This window comes from Seriola dumerili, unplaced genomic scaffold (genome assembly GCF_002260705.1).
Source record: "Seriola dumerili isolate Sdu_G_001 unplaced genomic scaffold, Sdu_1.0 BDQW01004927.1, whole genome shotgun sequence".
Classification (NCBI taxonomy): domain Eukaryota; kingdom Metazoa; phylum Chordata; class Actinopteri; order Carangiformes; family Carangidae; genus Seriola; species Seriola dumerili.
In genome coordinates, this window is record NW_019179182.1 from 444,490 (window position 1) to 466,987 (window position 22,498).

Genomic DNA, 22,498 nt, shown 5'->3' on the forward strand with positions numbered 1-22,498 from the left:
TTGAGAAGGGTCTTCTCAATGGATGGAGTTGCTCAGTTGTCACAGAGATGGATGAGATGGATGGATGTAATATTGTTCACATGAAAGCAGGTGGTCAACCTAGACATTAAGTTTAGGTGTAACTCTAATTACCACCTTCAGCATAAAAGGTTAGTGGCTGTGAGAAGCCTCCTACACAGAGCACAGCATGTTATCAGTTTGAGGAGTGGAGAATAACAAGAGAGAGGAAGCAGGCCCTGGGAAGTCTCATGGCCAATAAGAATCTCTAATCTCACCCAAAGTCTTCATGCCACAAGGAGTCAGCCCTTACTACAAACTATTCAATACATTAAGATAGATCTTACAGATGTCCACTTGAATTTTCAGAGTATTTCAGCATCATTTCAGATCAAATGAAATGAATCGTGTCATTTTCAAGGTGGGCACTTAACATGACATTGGGTGCTCTCCCAAGGGAAAGTGAACTTTAGCTGTGTAAAGCAGTCACAGCATCCTGAAGTCATGATAAAACTAGACCCGTCTCTATGAGTCAAATCTGATTTAGCAGCTCCATCCAGCTCCAGTTGAAGAAGCTCACAGTGTAGTGAAAGCTTGAAACAACCAAGTTTGACATTTCAGCTTCATGGAAATTTCAAGAAGATTTACTATTTATTGATATAAATTGTTATTGTGATTTAAAACTATATTTATTTTAAAAGAATATTTTAGCTGTAATTTCCCTATCCTTTTCTGTCCGATTAAAATATTCTTGTCATGTGGCTTTTTTTTTAGATAAAGTTCCCAAAAATTTGCTTCATTTTGAAACTTTTGTGAACTGTGAACAGCATGAGGTTCAAGTTAGAAGGGGATTTATTCAGACTTGCCTCTGGCTGAATGCTACTGTGAAGTACCTGAAAACTATTGCTCAGGTAAGCTCAGTGCTAGGTAAAAGCTACATAGAGAGCAGTGTGTGTGTGTGTGTGTGTGTGTGTGTGTGGTGAGATGAAAAGTAACAACACCGTTCCTCCTGTTCTGGCGATTTCAGGGTGTTCTGGCAGCCTTGCATTCCTCTGACCAGCTCGACAGGTTTCACTTTAATGAGCCTTTATCTGTGCACGTGTGTGTGTGTGTGTGTGTGTGTGTGTGTGTGTGTGTGTGTGTTTCACATTAGTGTTTAGATGTCTGCTGTATGAAAAATTGTTCTGAATACACACCAGTGGAATGTCCTCAATGAATAATATAAGTCTGGGTGTGTTTCTGTTTTTCATCTCTGTGTTTAAAAGGATTATAGATTTAAATGGCTCTGCAGGGTGGAGGTGTTATCTGATGACAGCAGTATCATATACTGTATAAATTCTGATATGAAATGTTTCTTTTCAGCAGTGACTTCATAGTTTTCCTGGATCATTGAACTATAGTAACGCTGTGCATGTCTCAATCAATAAAAGCAGTTTGCCAAGTTAAGCATGCCTAGCTGTACTTTTGTGTTGCTGGATAAACCAAGTGGTTCAGGAAGTGAACTCTGGCGTCTGCCTTATCCGTCGACATTACAGTATGTTTTCATATACTACCCGAAATACATACAATCTCCAATCTTCAACAAGACAGTGTGGTGGTTTGACTTGAGGAACAAGAGAGAAAGAGGAAAAAGTGTTGAATAGTTAGAGCAGCTGCAGTATGAACACACAGGTTTTCTGCACCGCAGGAGAAAGAAGGTGTATTTCTTCTGTTCCTGTTTGAATTGTCTATTGTCATGATCAGCTTTTATTTTCTTTCTTGTGATTGGACAGGATTGAATGCCAACATAAAAAACTAAAGACAGAAAGTCTTGCACACACAGACAGTAGCTACTGTATGTGTTGCTGTATTGCAAGCCACTTGGCCAAAAATATGTATTTTCTCGTTAGTGCCGTCATGTGAGATCCCTATGTCTTTAAAGGGCAAGTTATTGTATCTTAACAGATTAAAATATGTTCACACCACACATCTGTGATCTGGCCAGTAGAGACACATACTTTAAGAGGCTATGTGTAAATGAAAGTGTCTAGAGTCTCAACTTGATTTTATCAAGATATGTGATACTTGAAATGACAAGTGTAAATCAAGTTGTACATTGTTCCTGCTGGCTCATTGTCACACTGTCAGGGCTTACTGGGACACGGGAATACAACAGTCATAATTAATGTTATTAACAACTAACACCTGTGCTTTACCTGCTATGACAAGTCAAAATGCTGTGAAAAGGTTCTATTAAAATATACAAACCCATGAAATGTAAAATAGACTGTGGGGATTTAGTAGATTAGCAGGGAATTTTATTATTCCAATTAACCAATTTACGTGAAATAGATTTTATGTGAATGTAGAGTACGTACATCATTGATAATTGGTGTCTAAGCTATGACTTCATCACTCCCCACAAAGAAACACCAACAGAGGGCAGAAATAAGCTGTTAGAATCACTGATGTATGTGTGAGTCACTGGCCCATGTACAGAATGACTGAAAGTTATTTTCTTCTCTCTTTGTCCAAATAACCAAAGGAGTATTTCTCCTCTGACCTCTAAACTTTGACCTCCTCTCTGGTTGATACTACCACAGGTGACCTTTGAACTGTAGTTTACTGAGCACACACAACCACTGTGGTGAAGAGAATTTGATAAATGACTAATATGTGAATGTGATGTTTTAGGATCAGAGACCAGATATGTAGCCAGTCCTGTTTGAACTGGTTGGACTTTTGACGCAGCACACCTGGTTTATTTTGGCAGCCGTGTGATGATTCTGTATATAAGTCAATCTGCTGTCAAGCAGAAAATCGGGTCTGGATGATTTGTTTTTTTTTTTTTTCAAGATAGGAAAAGAACATATTGATAGCAGCAAGATACATTTTAAAAATCTGTCTTTAGGCTGACTATCTGTTACACTACCATCAGTGAAACTCAACACTTTGAGTGTTGAGCAGGTGCCCCATATGTAGAGGCTACAGTCCTCGCTGCAGTTGGCCCTGGTTTGACGGCCCTAACCCTTTACTGCATGTCATTCCCCCTCTCTCTGCCTCCCCATTTCCTGTCTCTCTCTACTGTGCTATCAATAAAGGCATAAAAAAAAAGTGCTATGGCCACTTGTAAATTGAGGAAGTGTTAGTGTTTTAATGTTTCATTGACAGTAGCTTAACAGTGATCGAAAACTAGCAAAGTTGAATTGAGTTATTGAATGAAAATGTGACAGTATTTTGCACTAAAAAGTAGGGGTGGGCGATCTGGCAAAAACATCATATGAAACTCTTTTTGGGTATAATCACAATCAACGATCTTAATCACGACCTGCGTTCCATTTAAGTTCTGATTTTATTGTGAAAGTTCTGACCGGAAATTGTGATTTGTGTCAACCTGTTGATTTGATGCTTTTTTTGGATGTTTGTCCCCTCCCCACTACTCTGCTGTCTTCTGTTTACAAATTGTGTGACAACCAGTCACACTTTTTGCTTAGTTCATATGTCTGTTCTCGTCCCCCCTCCTCCCTGCAGCTGGTGACGGTGGTTCTTGGTCTGCTCAGGTGGAGAACTGGTACATGTGTCGCTTCATTTAGCGTGCTGAGGCTGCAAAGCAGAACAAGAAACAACCATCGCCAGCTGCAGTTAGCAGGCTAGGTTAACAATGGGCTGGTTAGCAGCGATTGAACATTTGAAATTAAATATCTAAATATAGAAACTTTTAATGATTTGATGTGTACAATTCATCTGAAAAGTAGATCTGTCAAAGAAAGGTCATCCACCCCTACTAAAAATAGAAAGAGTTATGAATATGACTCATGTTGTTGGTAATTCCACTTGTTTTTGACTTGGCCACCATTGGGGATTGGCCTTTATTTGTTGTCTGAGAATCATTTGGATACTGGCTTCTATTTGAGAATTTATGTTGTTAGTATATGGAAGATATTCTCTACATTTATTATGATATAAGTCAGTGTATAAAATACAAAACATCATGCATGACAAGGAGAATAATTTTCATTTTCTGTGCTTCTCAGGGAGTTTGATCCAGGATACATCAAGGAGTTTGGTAATTCACCTCCCTCACTCCCTGCTCTTCATCCTCTTCCTCTTCGCCCCCCCCCTCATTCTTCTTCATCACCACCACAACAACAACAACAAATACCATTGCCATCCCACCAAAGCAGACCATGTTCAGCAGGAGGAGTTCAACTGCGCATCAAGAACAGGTAGGAGAACTATGAGAAGCCATCTAGGCCAAAACTGAATACTTAACATGCATATACATATATACTGGTACTAAGCATGCATACACATATATGTATATATACTGTATATTCAGTATGTATGTATGTGTGATCTTGAGTTTGTATTTATCCAGAAGGCACCAAACTTTAACCAGACGTTGCTACCACAAGGTGGCACAAGTAAGAGACATCCTCTTTCTATAAAACGTTGGATGGTGATTTACATTTTTTACTTTCTCCAAAGTCAAAACAAAAAAGGAAAACTGTTTGGGCCTCAGCTACATTTGTTAGCAAACTCAGATGACTAGATTACAAGTAATGCAGAGTTGTTTCCAAGGACAAGGAGTATTTCATAATACATTGTTTTGTGGGGTTACAGTCTGGGATGCTGTCAGAGAGTAGGCTGACATTAGCAGCTCTGTGGTTCTCTTTATTGGATTTGGGGAAGTTTACACTCCAGCAACCCCAGCAAGCATGACCCAAGATAGAGTTGCATTCAGCATACACATTGGTTAGGCCTCATCGTAACTCTAATCTCCGCGTTGTCATCCAAGTCTGCAATCGAAGCAGCTATAGGGTTATGTGGAATGAAAAATAGTCTGTTCTGTTCTCAACAGACTTCTCATCTGAGTCTGGGTCTGACTGAGGCTCAAACATGTGACTCTAACCACCTTGATACTCTTTGCTCTTTCATCTGTCAACCTGGAGCAAGCTGGTGGTGGGTGGGGCACAAAGCCTGATCCAGATTTCTAAATCAGGAAGTAAGAGTAGATGAGCTTCAGACCGAATTTTCCCTCTTTTTTTAAACATTTTATGTAGGAAAACCATGTTAAAAGAATAGTAATCATAGCAGAGTTTCACAGAGTTTAAAACATCTCTGGAGAGTAGGGATGCCCCAATTGATCGGCTGCTGATCATGATTTGATGATTTTCATTAAAAATACATGATCAGTAGATCGGAATCAATGCTCCTAGTCACCAATCACCTTAAAACCAAAGACCTGTGGTGTCTGTGTTCTTCCGTACTATTGTCTTTCTCTCCCTCCCTCTCTCTCTTTTTGATACACACACACACACACACACACACACACACAAACACACACACACACACACACACGCACACACACACACACACACAGTGTAATGTGTATAAACACTGTCTGTTCAGACAAACAGTCTAGAAATACTGACACTGTTTCATCCTAATATGGAGGTCTGCTCCTCGAAATACTCTGTGTGTGTGTGTGTGTGTGTGTGTGTGTGTGTGTGTGTGTGTGTGTGTATGTGTGTCTGTAATGAACATCACAGCCTCAGGATGGTGCTGGTGTGACTGCAGACTCTTTTAGTCTTGTTGATTTTTCTTGTGTCCTGTTGTCCAGTCCCCCACTGTTATCATCAAAGTTGGTGACTGTACTTAACTCTTTAATGTTTTGGTCCTTGAAATATCTTCTCCACTGTAGAGCTCATTGCTCTAAGATATATAGAGTGCTTTTATTTTGGAAGGGTGAATGAACAGTTACGGCAAACTTTCCTGCAAGTTAAGTTAGATCTTAGTGTGTCCTGCGGAAGTGCTGTTGAGCAACATGTTTGCAGGATAACTCTTGTAATATTAGACATTAGAATTGAATTTACTATTTATCCCATAGAGTCAGATAAACAGGCAAAATGACTCTATTCTCCCACAATCTCATGTGCCTTGGGTGATTATCAGACACCACCAAGGGGAGAGGAGTGGATAGAGGGGGTGGGTGATAGAGAGGATATTTGTGATTGGTGCAAAAACAGGAAGTCGGCCATCAGAGCCCCATGAGGCTGGGTGTTAATCTAGACAGACAGACTGATTTATAAACACACACACTGCTTTTCTCTATCTCCTTTCCTTTCCTTTCCTTTCCTTTCCTTTCCTTTCCTTTCCTTTCATTCCCTTTCCTTTGCTCAGATGTTTCTTTAGTTTCCTTGAGGAGGTTCCAAAGGTCCCTGAAGAGGTACAGAGTCAAGGCACCCTTGTGTATGGGTATTTTCTAAGAATTTTGACACACACATTAACATGATTTCACAAGTATTTTTTGACACACACACACACATACACAAACACACACACGCACACACACACACACACACACACACACACACACACACACACACACACACACACAGCTAAAGTGTGTTTTCTGTTTTTTGCTCATGCATCTCTCGCTCCAATTTTGTTTTCCGGGTAGATAAGAGAGGTTATTATGGGCTGGAGGAACAGTTTCCAACGGCAACAGATAAGGTCTCTGTTCAGAGAGACACACCCACACCCACACCCGCACGCACACACACACACACACACACACACACACACACACACACACACACACACACACACATACACAGAGGACAGTTTGAATCAGACTGTGTCATTCTTTTTCTTAATAACTTTATATCAGGTAATTTAGATTTCCATTTTATGTTTGTTTGAGAGTTTGTTTTGATCTGTGTGCAGATTCAAAATTAAATACATACACATGTTTTCTGTTATGAATATAACACATTTAGAGGACTGAGTGCATTGTCTGTCAGTGCTATAGTTCTCATGGGCTGTTAGGTAGCAAGCTAGTCACCAGTTGACCATTTCAACTGGGTTTTGTTAAAGTTAAGGCAGTTCAAATCTGGAAACCCCACCTTGAGGACAGGACTTTTTGAAATGCAACATGTAGTCACTGCACCCAGCCAGGATAGGTCAACGAAACAGTCCAATGCTAACTGGAACCACAATGTCTCATTACGTATTTGTTTCTATTCCAGTTAAACAGATACATGTAAATCAGACAACTTTGGAGTTGTTGTGTGATGGATTGTTTCTTCTTTGGATGGAGCCAGGTTAGAAGTTTTTCTTCTAGCTGCGTCCAGTGTTTATGCTAAGGTAGTCTAAACATGTACTGGACACCGAGGCATTCAGAAAATGTCAGTGTTCCTGTTGTCTTACATAAGCACACAGCTTATAAGAGGTTGTCTGTGTCTAACAATAAAGTTTAAGATAAAGCCATAAATCTGTAGTTCTTTGGTCCTTTAATCTTATCCTTTAATCAGACTCCACAACTCCTGCTTGTCATGTTTTGCCATGGCAGACACTTTTTGTTAGTTTTATTTTGGACTTTTTGCACTTCCTGTTTTATTTTGTATTGGTTTCCTTGTGTGTCTGTGTTTTGCTTCTTGTCTTGGCCTCGTTTCTGTGTAGTGATTGTCTGCCTTGCCCTAATGTGTTTCACCTGTGTGCAATCACCTTGCCTCCTGTGTCTATATAGTCTTTGTGCTCCCCTTTGTCTGTGTTGGTTCGTCTGTTTAGTTCAGGGTTTGTTCACGTCTGTTCACGTCTGTTCATGTCTGTTCATGTCTGTTCTTTGTTAAATAAACCTGCCTGCACCGTCTCCAGCCCTTTACCCCTCAAACCCTTACATCCGTGACACTGCTCTTCCTGACCATGTGCAAACTTGCACTTTCATGTACACATCGTGTGTATTGTGTATATTGTATTTATTAGTGTATATTGGGTGTATATTGGTGTATATTTGGTGTATTTCTGATGTATATTTCCATAGATGTTTATTCCATAGATGTTTATTTTTCTGCTGTGGTGAGTGAATTTCCCAGTTGTGGGATTAATAAAGTTAATCTAATCTAATCTAATCTTGGCCCTGGTCCCATTAGGTTTAAATTAGTGTTGGTCCTAGAGGAGGCTTTGGGGTCTCGGAAGAGATTAAAGTGGTTTCAGGGGTCCTTGAGAAATTAACAGATGTTTAAGGAGGCTCAAATGGTTCATGGGTCTTTGAGGACACATGGTGATCTTGAGTGGGTTTCAGGGGACCTTGAGAATAGTGATAATGATGATGCTTACCTGGAAACATTTACTCTGTTCACCATTGTTGTTTTGTGTGTTAGTATGCTAACATTTGCTATGTAGCACTGACCACAAAGTACAGCTGAGGCTGATGAGAATTCAGTTTTGTAGATATGTTGTCATAAATTATGAGCTATCAGGAGCTCCCGTGTTGCTCACAACTGTACCTGACACACAGTCCTGAAGCATCACTGAAGTCTCCCTGTCAGATACTGTGATCCATGATGTCATGCTGGAGTCCACCTGTATCTCCCCCAACTTCTTCTCCTGTATGAACTGTATTGAAGAGGAATCAAAGAACATTATCCTCACAGCACTGCTGACTCCAGGTGTGAGTAAGGCCTCTGGAGCATGTAGATGATTGCATCATCCACCCCAACATGGGGCTGATATGTAAACTGCAGGTGGTCCAATAATGAGCTCAGTCTTGGAACACCAAAGCGGCCCAGACACAGGCTCAGGTTGAATAGGGAATGAAGGACACCACAGCTTTTAAGGACTCTGGGGCTGATGTGGTCGGGTCTAGTCACCTTCCCCTGATGCAGATTCTGCAGTTTGCTGACTAAAATGTGGAATTGAGAAATGGAGAGACCTCCATCTGCTGTTTCCCTGAAGCTTGTCAGTGCCCCACCCTTGTTGGGATGCCGTTATCCACACTGATGTAGCCAGTGACATAGTCATTAAAACTATTAATGTCCTCTCCATGTTTTTCACAGAAGGACAGTAAGGAGATGGTCACATCTGTTGGTCCCAGAATGTAGGTAGGGTAAAGGAGAAAAAGACATGAAGTCACCTGAGATGGCAGTGAAGGTACTTGGGTGATTGCTGCATAGATGCAATAGAGCTGATGATATCGTAGTAAACAAGAAATTTATTTAGCATAACTTAACATAAGTACACTAGAACATATTAAGTCAGTGATCAGTAGCGTGGGTGTTGGATGTAAGGAAAGATGGAAGTGCTAAACTACCTTTAACATGAACTGAGGCCTTAACTAGACACAATCCGAAACCAGACAAAATCAAGTTAGGTGCCTATGGGGCACCAGCCATCCAGGAGGGTAAGTGAGAGAGCGCCATCTTTAAACCACCCAGTTTATAAGCTCCAAAAAGGTGAAGCCAATCCTTCAATGAGATGGGAGGGCAAAGAAATGAGAAAGAACCTGAAAGGACTGAAGCTTGGCCAGGCCAAAACAAAGACTATCATGTGGCCCAGGGCCAAAACCAATAATTTCAACCAAAAACTGGTGCTACAGACTGGTGCTGCCAAAGTCATTCAGATTCATCCTTGAATATCTGTAATAAGTAATTAGTTATTTTTTGGGCATTTTTTGCCTTCATTCTGATGAGAGACACATCAGAATGTGACAGGAAAGTCAGGGAGAGAGAGAAAGGGGATGACATGCAGCAAAGGGCCACGGGTCAGACTCGAACCTGGGCCACTGCGGTTAGGACTACGCCTATGTGGTACATGCTCTACCATGTGAATCACAGGCACCAACCGACTGACTGACAGTGCCCTCCATACAGCATGTTACTAGCATGGCTAAAATGATTGTCAACATATATTTCTCATCATAGTTTTTGTTGACAAATTTAATACTTAATAATCAATAATTTATTAATACTTTTTTCAATAAGTAACAATTTACTTCTAAAATTTAAAGTAACTTGGCTAATACTGATAAGTAATTCTTAGTCTTTGTCGATACGTCTCTCCTTGTCTTTGGACTCCAGTTTGCCAAACAGCAATAATCTAAGAATCACTAATAGTGAGTTCATTGTTCCCTGTGGAAACACATGCTGCATCATGAGATGTCTTCCTCCCCACAGCTTCAAAATCCATTTCTGTTGCTGTTCACAATAATCCACTGTTTTCAACAACTCTCTCTCTCTGCTTATCTGTCTTCCCTCCTCACCATTCTGCTGCTCCTCCCTTCCTCTCTCACCTTTGTATGTGTTATTGCTTCTTTTTTACCTCTGACTCCCTCCTCAAGTTATTCTCTATTTTATTTTGATTTCACAGCTGTTAAACAGGAATGACAAAATTGTGGCATTCCCTTGCTCTCATCCCGTGGCCTTTTTTTCATCCACCTTTCCTTTATCTCTCTCACTATTTCCTTTATTTCTCCTCACTATCAGTCAGTTTCAGTTGGTTCATTCCTCAGTATCTTCTCCCCAACAACTGTTATCTCTCTGTAGCCTTCCCTCCCTTTCTTTCTACTCATTCCTGACTCTCTTTTTTTCCTCCCTCCTCTCTCTCTCTTTCTCTATCCTCAGACGCTCAGTGTCTCTCACACACACACATCAACAGCTACCGTTCAGACGAAGCTGGGCCAAGGATGTTTACTTCATGCTTTTATCGTATGGCAGCCTAATGACACTTAATTGCTTCATTTGCTAAACGAGCTTGGGGCTGGGGACCGATGCAGCTCGACTTGATTCGACGTGCCAGCCCCAGACTGGAACTGTAGCAAAGAGACAGAGGAGAGGGTGGTAGAGACAGGATCAGTAGAGGCGAGTAGATGAACATAGAAAATACAGGATTAGAGCAGTTCCCTCTGTGTGAGTTGCATCATTTTCAGTGGAGACACAGCAGACAGTGGACTGCACCATTAGAGACTCATTTGACTTGGAAAGAAGGTGTTAATTTTCATTAGCTTTCTTGTAGAGGAAAGGGAGGTTTTTAGGTTAAAGCTAAATAGGAAAAAGTATAGAAAAACTTAAGAAAAGATGTGTCAAAGGAAAATGGCTGTAAATCCAAGTTAAGTAGACAATGGAGTAGTAAGACAAGTGGTTTTGGAAGTCTTGAACAGTTGAGTAGAGAGAGCTAAGTAGAATTAAGTAGATTCTTTCTTCTTTCTTGGAGCTTTTTAGAAAAGAATTACACCAAGCAACGGTGACAAGAGAATAAAGGGTGTGAAAATGGAACACTAACATTTTGAGTTAGAGAAGAAAAGAAGATTTGAAAAGTAGAGCAGGACAGAAAGCAGTAGAGCAGAAACTAGAATAAAGTGGACTTTGAATCAAGCCATGGAGTTGCTTGAGGTGTTTTACCGCAGGAAGCTCCGGAAGAAGCAGAAAAAAGCGGAGCTGGGCCGGTCGGATGGGGCATTATGTCGATCGCCGTCAGAGGCCAGCGTCAACAGCCTGGCGACTGGTCTCATCTCCAAAGTCCTCAGGTTCACCTCCAGGTAAAATAAGTCGCATGTTTAATTTATTCAGTCTGACAAGAGCCATTCAGGAAAAGAGGTCAGTTTTTTTCAGGTCATGAAAGCAAAGTTATGCTAAAAGAGAACTTTTGCTATCAAGTTAGACAGTTGTAATGGGTAACAAACTTCATGCATTTACCATTGAAAAAAAAGAAAGTGCCGCACAAACATGATTTACTGGTTTACACATTTTAATAGGCCTATTTCATCATAGCAAAGAAAGCCATTTGAGATCATTCCTGTAACTCAATCAAACATTTTCAGTGTTGATCAAGCTGAATGGGATAATCATTGTCGTCCCAATTTTTTTATCATGACTTGAATTGCACACCGAAAATTCGATAGAACAACCTTTGTGACATTTGTAACAAGTGAGATTTGTGTAAAACACTCACAGATAGCTTTCTTGATTAATGCAAGAAAACTATTTATCTGTGAGCGCCGGCATAACTTTGATATATTTATGAGAACATGGCATTTATAACTTACACATAACATTTCAGACTTGACCTTTGTGTCTTTGAAAAATATATGACCTTAAAACCTCTGTGAACTGGACATAGAATTTGTGACTGACATGGACCTGAATTACACATGGTTTTGGTGACTTTGGCATGACCGTGATAGAAAGTGTTTTATTGTGAATGCAAGGCTAACTTAATACAAGAGGAAATGCTTTTTAATGTGTCTGCATTAATGTGGTCTAGGTTTCAGAATTAGACTTGCATTTGAAACAAACCAAATCAAACCACACCATAGCCAAACCAGTCCCCCCGGACCTGATGGAGAGGGTGAATATCAGTCTAATGGCGATGATAACATGTTGAGATATTCCAGTCATGTCCTGCCATTAAGCCAGGATCCTGTGGTTCAGAGACATTCAGTCTTTCATGTCTCTGTCTCCTACTTACTCAGATAAAATCTTTTCCTGTTTATCTGTGAGGATAAATATGGAGCAGCAGAACATGTCAAATATGACGAGGATGAGGGAAGACTGCCATACTTGTCGACTTGTCTTTGTTATCATAACTGGTTAGATAACACATTCAAAAATAATGATGTTGATTTCATAAAAAATTATCACTACAAACAAAAACCCTTTATTTTATCACTGAAACATTACCATGAAATGAAGATTTTGTAACCAATTCATTTACTCTGTTTTTGTATATTCAGCATTATAGATACAAAACACAATCAAGAGAAAGAACTCATTGTGCATTATACAGGATGCACCTATGGTTTTCTGAATCAAACTTTTCAAGTCTGTGGGTTTTATTCTTTATTGCAAACATTACATTTTTAGTGTGTGAAATAAAGCTTGCTTGTCCTTTTTAAGGACTAAAGAAATTTAAGATTAATTCTTGTAATTTCTGAAGTAATAGACAGCAGAATGAAATAATGGCTGGTCCCTAATAAAGACCAAAGTTAAAATAATCTTCTTTCCTAACCACTTCCCCTCGACCTCGGTCGAAAACTGCACTTACACTAAGGTTTTTTTTAAACTAACTTTATGTATAACAAAGGGACAATAAATACTCATTTCCTAACCACAAAAACAAAACAAACTGGATTGAAATTTGAAAGAAGATGACATACAAGTAGAAAGAGTTGGATTTAAAAGAGAAGAAATCTATACTGTTTTCATTCAGTAATTCCAATAACTTCTGCTTTGCTGTTTTCCAGTGGCATGTGAAGTTAAGATTAATGAAATTTAAGACTTCCTGCAGATGAGGGATTATGCCATTTGAGCCTCTGTAAATCTTTTAGTGTGAAACATCCACACAGGAAGTGTTGTGTTTCATTGACAGTGGATAGATAGATAGATAGATAGATAGATAGATAGATAGATAGATAGATAGATAGATAGATAGATAGATGATTAAATATTGCTATATTTAGACATCAACCCCGTCATGGGCAGAAGGTTAAGACCGGCCTACTGTGCGTTGCGCTGTAGCTGGAGACCCTTGGCTGGAACCCAGGTGGCTGTGGTTGCCATGGTTGCCGTGGTAATCCTGGAGATGCAGGATCTAGGTGGATTCTCCTGGAGGCTGTGTCCCATTATCATGGTCACGGATTCTGCCGGTGTCTCAGCGGTTCAGCTCTGGTGGAGTTTGCCAGCAGACTTTCTGTCTAGGGAACTCATGATTTCTGGTAGGCTTCTCTACAGGTGGTCGTGGGCGGATGTGTTATCTCTTGCAGGTCGATGCGAAATAAACTCTAATGCACTTAACTTTGGCTGGATAACTTTAGAGGAGACGGGCATTGACCAGATGACTCTAAACTGGCAAAAATCTTCAAAAAGGAAAACGTGATAATAATTAAAGTTACAAAAATTAGTGTGAGGTACTTCTGTTGTTTTGGTTCAGTTGGTCTTGACTTGGCTTATAAAAATAGAAGATCACGCAAGACGACAAAAAGAATGTTACTTGGAGCATGTGGCAAAGAAAGAATAAAGGACGCCAACAAATGATAAAGTGGAAAAATGGCTGAGAGCCATGAGTTTGTGGCTAGCAGTTTAGAGCTAAGAGCCGGGCAGTTGGTAAGAGCCTGGACTACAGAGCTAACAGAGCTATTGAGCCAAGCTTTGAGCAAAATGTGAATTGATCACAACTGTTTTATCCCCTGGGGGCTGGTGCACATTTCACCAGCGTCACCTGTCTTCTCCTGTGTTTCAACTTGGAGAAGAGAGTAATTTTCCACGGAACTTTTGAATCGCCATGACCATAAAACATTAAATGAAATAACATATAAACCTAATGGCACTAATAATGAAAGACAGGAATAATACAAGTGTTGATTTCATATTATGTCCTTCAAAACCTGGAATTAATCATAATACAAGTGGTTAACATTTCCGAATGCTAACAGTCTATAAATGTGGATTACACAGCAGTTTTTTAACTGTAATAATAATAATATGGACATTCTGGATGTCATGTAGTGTGTGTTACCTTGTGTGAAGGATGCTGACAGTGGTCACAATGGTCACATGAAGGACATTGTGTTAAAGTGTACATGTTACATTTCAAACAGTCTATAGGATAAGAAGTTTGGGATTGAACTATTACATAGAAAAATCTCAGGAGTTAAACAACAGTTAGATATTTAATTATTTATTCTTCCTCAGATCTGTGTCTGAAGAGCGTTCTGCTGGTCACTTCTCAGGATTGGAATGTGTGTTGTAGTTTATGATTCTTATCAAGAGAGGGACAGAGGAAGGGAGGTTGGTGTGTTTGTGCATGTGTGTTCATGCATGGCACAGAGAGGCCAGGATTCACACCTTAGTGATAATCAGTCCTTTTGATGTTACTTGTCCTATATAAGAAACAATCAAATATCAATAGACAGAGTCTTATTGTTACAAACTGAATATTTTGCCTATGTTCTCCAGTTGCCTGGTGTTCACTCATTGATCCTCTGGAGCTGACCCTTTGACCCTTGGTCTCGTTGTGTATCCCTCTCACATGCTGAGAGCATGGTTTATTTGTGAGAGAAGGGTCCTTTGTCTCTGTTTCCTATCAATTTGATAGTTTGATGGTGGGAAGAGTAACAAAGTGTCATTTTTTGGTCCATAACTCTGCATGTCCTTACAATGAACTTCTTTAATGGCTTGTGACTGATGCCAGGCCAGGTATGTATGCTACAATAGATAGATAGATAGATAGATAGATAACCCTAACCCTAACCCTAACCCATGTGCATGGACCAGTCCAGTTTACTGTCCAGGTGCACATATGGTATTTATAAATGTGCACCAACTCAATGTCCTTCCCTCTTATGTTGACTGGCTAAAGGTTGGGCCTACGTCACCGAAAGTCCATGACCATCTCCTTGGTCTTCCTGCCCGTTCCTGATACACGCCACAATAGCTGTGTCATCCGAGTATTTCTTGATGTGGCAAGACTCAAAGTTGTATTTAAAGTACACCGTATATAGGGTGAACAGGAACAGAGCTAGAACAGTCCCCTGTGGAGCCCCAGTGCTGCTCATCACTGTCCCTGAGACACAGTTACCCAGCCTGGCGTACTGTCATTGTCTTGTCAGGTAATCCACAATCCAGGACGTGAAGCAGGGATCCACCCCCATCCCTTCCAGCTTGTCTTTAAGAATGGGGGGTTGGATGGTGTTAAATGTACTTGAAAAATCAAAGAACATAGTCCTCATGTAACCACCTCGCTCATGCAAGTAAGAATGAGCCAGGTGGAACATGTAAAGAATGGCACCATCCACTCCACTATGTAGGCAGACTGTAGGGGGTCTAGATCATGTTCAACCTGTGGCCTCCGAAGGCGGAGAAGCAGCCGCTCTAGGGTCTTCATGATGTGTGATGTGAGTGCCACTGGTCATTCATTGCAGCAGGTGGCCCTAGTTTAGGTACCAAAACAAGACACGAGGTTTTCCACAGGACCAGGACCCTCCCTGTTTGTAGACTTAAGTTGAAGATCCTCTGGAGAAGCTCAGCCAGCTGGGCTGCACAGTCCTTTAACAGGCTTGGACACACAACATCCGGGCCTGTTGCTTTTCCAGGATGTAGCCTCTTGAGCTCCGCCCTCACCTCCTCCACTGTAGAGGACAGGAAACTTGACCCCAGTGTGGAGGGAGTTACAGCTACAGTGTCAGATTGTGAAGGAGATGCCATAGGAGAAGCTGCAGCTGAAGCAGTGGGAAAGAGAACAGGTGATGCTGTGTCAAACCTTGAATTCAGGTTGGGGAAGGTCTTGATGTTACTGGTGATCTAGGATTTGTTGATTGGAAAGCAGTGTACAGTCGTTGCTGGTATTATAGTGTCCATACAGAAGTTAATGCAGTCTGTGGCACATTCAACTATTCTGTCAAGGTCAGTGTCCTTGCTGTTATCATTTTCCTGTGACTCCAACAGAATATTCCAATCTGTGCACTCAAAACAGTCTTTTAGAGGCTCACTGGCCTCTAAAAGTTCCTGAATGAGCAGGTGGTCGCAGCCTGTCTCAGTACACAGGGCTTGTAGGAAGACTGAAGAAAAACCAGATTATGATCTGATCTGCCAAGTGGTGGTAGAACTGAAGCAGTATAAGCCTCCTTGATATCTGCATATAACAGATCAAGTGTCATATTTTCCCTTGTGGGACAGTCAACATACTACTGAGTGAAGCCAGTCAGGTGAGAGGTGACAGTGACATGGTTAAAATCCCCCAATATTGCAAAGAATGCATCAGGGTGCTCGGTCTGTACTGTCAAACGCAGCTGCAGGGTCCACTCGTGGTTGAATGTATACAACAATGGCGACAATGTGAGAGAACTCCCTTGGTACATAGTAAGGTCTAAGACCAACTGCCAACAGTTCAATATCCCGACACCAGATCTTCTTCTTCACTGTAATATGACTGGGGTTGCACCATCTATTGTTCACAAGCAGAACAAGTCCTCCACCTTTACTCATTCCGCTTGCTCTGGCCTCTCTGTCCACTCATACTGCACTGAAGCTGGGTAAATCCACACAACAGTCAGGAGTGTTGTCATTTAAGCAGGTCTCTGTGAAACACATGAGACTACACTCACAATATGCTCGCTGGTTCTTCACAAGTGCCTCCAGCTCATCAGACTTGTTAGTGTGATGAACCTCATTTCCCATGAGGATTAATGGTAGAAAAGGCTAATATTTTTATCTCCTTGCCTTTAGCTTATCCCCATCACTGCATCCATGGTATGGCTTCTTCAGCTCAGCCAGTATGGGATGCTTAACCTAACCATTTAACTGTTTAGCATATCTAGTACACTTTAAAGCCAGGAGTTCTTCCTTCGTGTACACTATTTTCTCCGGCATCAGACGAAAGAACAACGTAGAATATAGAACGTCAATCGACAAAAAAATACACCAATATATTGCAAAAAAAAACTCGAAGCTATGAGGACTTGCTTCCAGTTGTTGCCAGTGCATCATTAAAAAAAAGAAATCAATTTTTTTTAATGTCAATGTAGAACTGACTGTGGAAGTTTCTATTATAATGTTTTCCCTAATAACATGATATGGGCTTATTGATTGGATACCTTATGTGCATTGATAACAAATAATTTCTGGATTATTAATGCGAAAAAACAATAAATACAGTTCTGTGCAAATGTATGCAGCAGTACAACAAGCCCAAACATACGGCCAGAGTCATACAGAACTATTCTCAGAGACAAGAAGAACAAGCAGTCCTGCAACACGTGGTCTGGCCCCCACAGAGACCTCATCTCAAACATTATGGAGTCAGTTTGGTCTCACATGAAGAGACAGAAGACACTGAGTGCTGTTTTTAAGACAAATATTGATTAAAAAATTAATTAACTGATAAATAAAAACTATTTGTGGGATTATTTTTGAAAGCATCCTCACTTGACTGTCTGGACTATTTCTTATCCAGGTCCAGTAATTTCCTATTGTCTCTGCTGGTTGCCAAGCAACAAAAGCTGCTAAAAGTGGTAAAGAGCTATTAAGATTTTAGTTTGTTAGAATGTCATTTGAGGTGATGGTGTAATGATTATGGCTGAACTGCAAACATACCCATGAATCCAACACTGTTCATACACTAATTCTTTCTTTGTATTATAACCCAACAGACGCAGTCAGCCAGCATCTCGTCCTCATTCGTGGCATTCAACGAAGCTTGGTGAGGTTCAGCAGGAGTCAGAACAGGACAAGATGGAAACAATGAGCAGCGCCTGCCACCACACCTATCACACCAGGTCAGCACTCCAAAACAGCTCTAATAACAAATATCCATAATTTACACCTGGGTCCTTGCTCTAACTCTGCCCCCATATTTATTCCTTGGATCAGTTGTTGCGCTAGCCAGTTAGCAGCCTTTTAGCCAGCACACTGCTACCAGACTGAATATTTAAATATGAAGATAATGCAGAAAAACCATGCAGAAGATTTAGTGCCCAACCAGACTTGTCCTTCTACTTTTCTTATGGTAGTTTATGTGTTTTCTGCATTTCTGCCACTGTAATTAGTTTCTTGTTGAATCTAACTTGTTTTAAATCCACCCTGTAGTATTTTCTCCTCTTCTATCTCAAACATACAGTTTGAATGATGCGCTGGCAACAAGTGGCAGCAAGTCTGCGTAGGTCGTAGTTTTTTTTGCATTTTTTGCAAATGAATATATATACTATATATTTTCTATATTTTTTGTCGATTTAAGTTTTTCATTTTACGTCGTTGTTTCATCTGATGATGGAGAAAATAGTGTACACAAAGGAAGAACTCCTGGCTTTAAAGTGTACCAGATATGGAGTTAAACATCCCATACCAGCTGAGCTGAAGAAGCTGTACCGTGGATGCAGAGCCGGGGCTAAGCTAAAGGCTAGGAGATGGAGATATAAGCCTTTTCTACCATCGAGCCTCAAGGGAAATGTCAACTCCCTGGCTAACAAGTATGATGAACTGGAGGCACTTGTGAAGAACCAGCGAGCCTATCGTGAGTGTAGTCTCATGTGTTTCACAACGACCTGGTTACAACACGCCTGACCATTTGTGGATTTACACGGCTTCACTGGAGTACGAGCAGACAGAGACGCCAGAGCAATTGGAAAAAATAAAGGTGGTGACTAGTTCTGCTTGTGAACAAAAGATGGTGCAGCCCCTGCTCACAGTGAAGGAGAAGATCTGCTGTCGGGATATCGAACTGTTGGCAGTTGGTCTTAGACTGTACTATGTACCAAGGCAGTTCTCTCACATCGTCACCACTAGAGGTGGACATGATTAATCGATGATCGATAATTGATCATTAAGAATTTTGTCGATCACGTGGAATCTGATCAATCTAACATGTATCAACAAAGTTGTGTTGTGTAGTGTGTCTTGAAGCAATGCAATGAATTTCACTACATGGCAGCAACCAGCCGGGGGACACAATTTAAATTTTCAACAGAGAAAAATAAATACTCAGCTGCTGGTGTGCAGGCTGCTGTAGGCATCCCAGGTAAACATGAAGGGAGCAAGGCGTAATCTGGTGTTGGAAAATTTCGAGCTAAAAAATAACAAAGCTCATTGTAAACACTGTAATGCCATGTATAAGCGCCGTAGCTTTGGCTTGTTACTTGTGAAGAGGTTTGGCTCAGAGCCTCAGGCTCCGCTGCCATTAGGAGCGCTGCATATCTTTTTTGTTATGTTTAATAGTTAAACAATTAAACTTTAACTGCATTGTTTAAGAGGATTGCTGTTGGACTATAATTTCTTCTTGGAATAAAGATTTCATTGAGGAAAAAGACACTTTCTTTAGTATTAGATGTAATATAAAAAATTAAGAATGAATCGATAATTGATCGTTAATTTTCCCGATTATCCAATAAGGAAATTTCTTCAAGTGCCTATCCCTAGTCGCCATTGTTGTTTATATTCAACAACCGCAAGCAGAGCCTGTAGTCGTGTGTGACGTCATTCACGAGACTGCTGCAAGAGTACAGACTTAGCACCCTGATGAATTCATTGCAATATCAGGGGATTTTAAACTCTCACCTCTCACCTGACTGACTTCATTCAGTATAATGCCTGTCCCACAAGGGAAAATAATACACTTGATTTGTTGTCAAGGAGGCTGACACTGCTTCAGCTCTACCACCACTTGGCAGATCAGATTACAATCTGTTTTTTCTTCAGCCTTTCTACAAACCCTATGTACTGAGGCAGGCTGCAACTACCCGCTCACTGGCCCCCGGAGGCCAGTGAGTCTCTAAAGGACTGTTTTGAGTGCACAGATTGGAATGTACTGTTGGAGTCACAGGAAAATGATAACAGCAAGGACCTTGGCCTTAATAGAATGGTTGAATGTACCACAGACTACATTAACTTCTGTGTGGACACTGTAATACCAGCAAGGACTGTACACTGCTTTCCAAACAACAAACCCTGGATCACCAGTAACATCGAGACCCTTGTGATGTTGTGGACAAGGCCAGTGAATTCAAGGTTTGACACAGCCTCAGCTGTTCTCTCTCCCACTGCTTCAGCTGCAGCTTCTCCGACGGCATCTCCTTTACAACCTGACACTGCAGCTGTAACTCCCTCCACACTGGGATCAAGTCTCCTGTCCTTTACAGCAGAGGAGGTGAGGGCAGAGCTCAAGAGGCTACATCCTGGAAAATCAGCAGGTCCAGATGGTGTGTGTCCATGGCTGTTAAAGGACTGTGCAGCCCAGCTGGCTTAGCCTCTCCAGAGGATCTTCAACTTAAGACCACAAACAGGGAGGGTCCTGGTCCTGTGGAAAACATCACGTCTTGTTCCAGTACCTAAAGTAGGACGACCGGCCGAGATAAATGACTACAGACCAGTGGCCCTCACGTCACACATCTCTGCTTTCTGAGGCCACAGGTTAAACATGATCTAGACCCCTACAGTTCGCCTACACCGTTCTTTACATGCTCCACCTGGCCCATTCTTACTTGGATGAGCCAGGTGGTTACAGTAGGATTATGTTCTTTGATTTTTTCAAGTGCATTTAACCCCCCCCCCCCCCCCCCCCCCCCCCCCCCCCCCCTCCCCGCCCCCCCCCCCCCCCCCCCCCCCCCCCCCCCCCCCCCCCCCCGCCCCCCCCCGCCCCCCCCCCCCCCCCCCCCCCCACCCCCCCCCCCCCGCCCCACCCCCCCCCCCCCAGCCCCCCCCCCCCCCCCCCCCCCCCCCCCCCCCCCCCCCCCCCTCCCCCCCCCCCCCCCCCCCCCCCCCCAATGGAGGGCCATCTTGGACAATACCAACCATTCTCTCCAATACATTCTGGCAGGACAGAGAAGCAGCTACAGGTGCAGCAAATGTGTCATCTCACTGTGCTGCAGAACAGAGAGGTTCAGGAGATCCTTTGTTCCCACTGCCATCACACTATACAACAACTCAGCCAAAGGAAGCAGACTAATTTAATTATTGTTGTTTGTTTATTATTAACTGTTATTATTATTATCAGCAATGAGTTAATGGACACATTAATTTCCCATAGGAGTTAAATAAAGTATCTATCTATCTATCTATCTATCTATCTATCTATCTATCTATCTATTGTTGGGTCTGAGCTCTGCCTCATAAGCTGGACACCAAATATGTAGGATTTTCGGTTGTCTATTAATTTATTGGCTATCATAAATTAAGAAAAATATTCATATTAAAAAATATTAATATTAAATAATAACCTTAAAATTAATTAAAGTCCTCAGGCACCAGCCTAAAATAATAGGCAAAATAGCCAATATTGTTTCAGTCTCGATCTATTACCATTAATCTGGAACTCTGATTAATAATTAGCTTACTAACTATAACCAAATTACCATATCAACAGTAAGTTAAAGTTGAAGGATTGGAATTCTACAAAGTAGAGGTTGGCAATATTCATGCTTGTGCAACATTAAACACACCAGTAGTTATACTTAAAGACATTTATTTACAATGGAGCAGAGTAAAAACACAATGTCTAATCTAGTATATACAGGTGTGTGTATGTGTGTGTGTGTGTGTAGGTGTATGTGTGTGTCTGTGGGGACACAAACAAAGGCAAGATGGCCGATTCAAAGTGGTCACTATGACCACATGACCTGAACAAAGAAGACTACACAAGATGTTGGTAAACAAAGAAACTACTCAAAATGGCCACTGAGACCACCTGTTGTGTGTAAGGAAGGTGTGAGTTTCTTTGTTAGCCTAGCTCATGTAATCTAAAGGTACCAGGTTAGAGGGAGGTTAGCTTCATGCAGGTTCTAGAACTGAGACGTACTACTATGTGTGTGTGAACATACGAGTACCTGATTGAGGGCCTGGACTGGCTCTCCAACCAGCTGAAGGACCAGAAATGATCCATTCCACCAATTTTGATTTTTGTTTTTTGTTTATTTTTTCTGTTTCCTGAGTACCTGACACAACCTAAGCAAACATTACCTATGACAAGATATTAATCAATAAGTACATTAACAAAGTTAACTTAAAATTAATTAAAGTCCTCAGGCACCAGCCTAAAATAATAGGCAAAATAGCCAATATTGTTTCAGTCTCGATCTATTACCATTAATCTGGAACTCTGATTAATAATTAGCTTACTAACTATAACCAAATTACCATATCAACAGTAAGTTAAAGTTGAAGGATTGGAATTCTACAAAGTAGAGGTTGGCAATATTCATGCTTGTGCAACATTAAACACACCAGTAGTTATACTTAAAGACATTTATTTACAATGGAGC

At 41.1% G+C, this 22,498-nt stretch overlaps 1 protein-coding gene across 1 annotated transcript in view; it reads left to right on the forward strand.

Annotated features, from left to right (window-relative positions):
• Positions 1-11,132: 11,132 nt before the first annotated feature.
• Positions 11,133-22,498, forward strand: part of LOC111239831 (protein Shroom3-like) — a 60,078-nt gene continuing 48,712 nt past the window's right edge. The window contains exons 1-2 of the mRNA XM_022769747.1: positions 11,133-11,293; positions 17,900-18,025. Coding sequence (XP_022625468.1) covers positions 11,133-11,293; positions 17,900-18,025 — 287 coding nt within the window. The remainder of the gene's footprint in view (positions 11,294-17,899; positions 18,026-22,498) is intronic.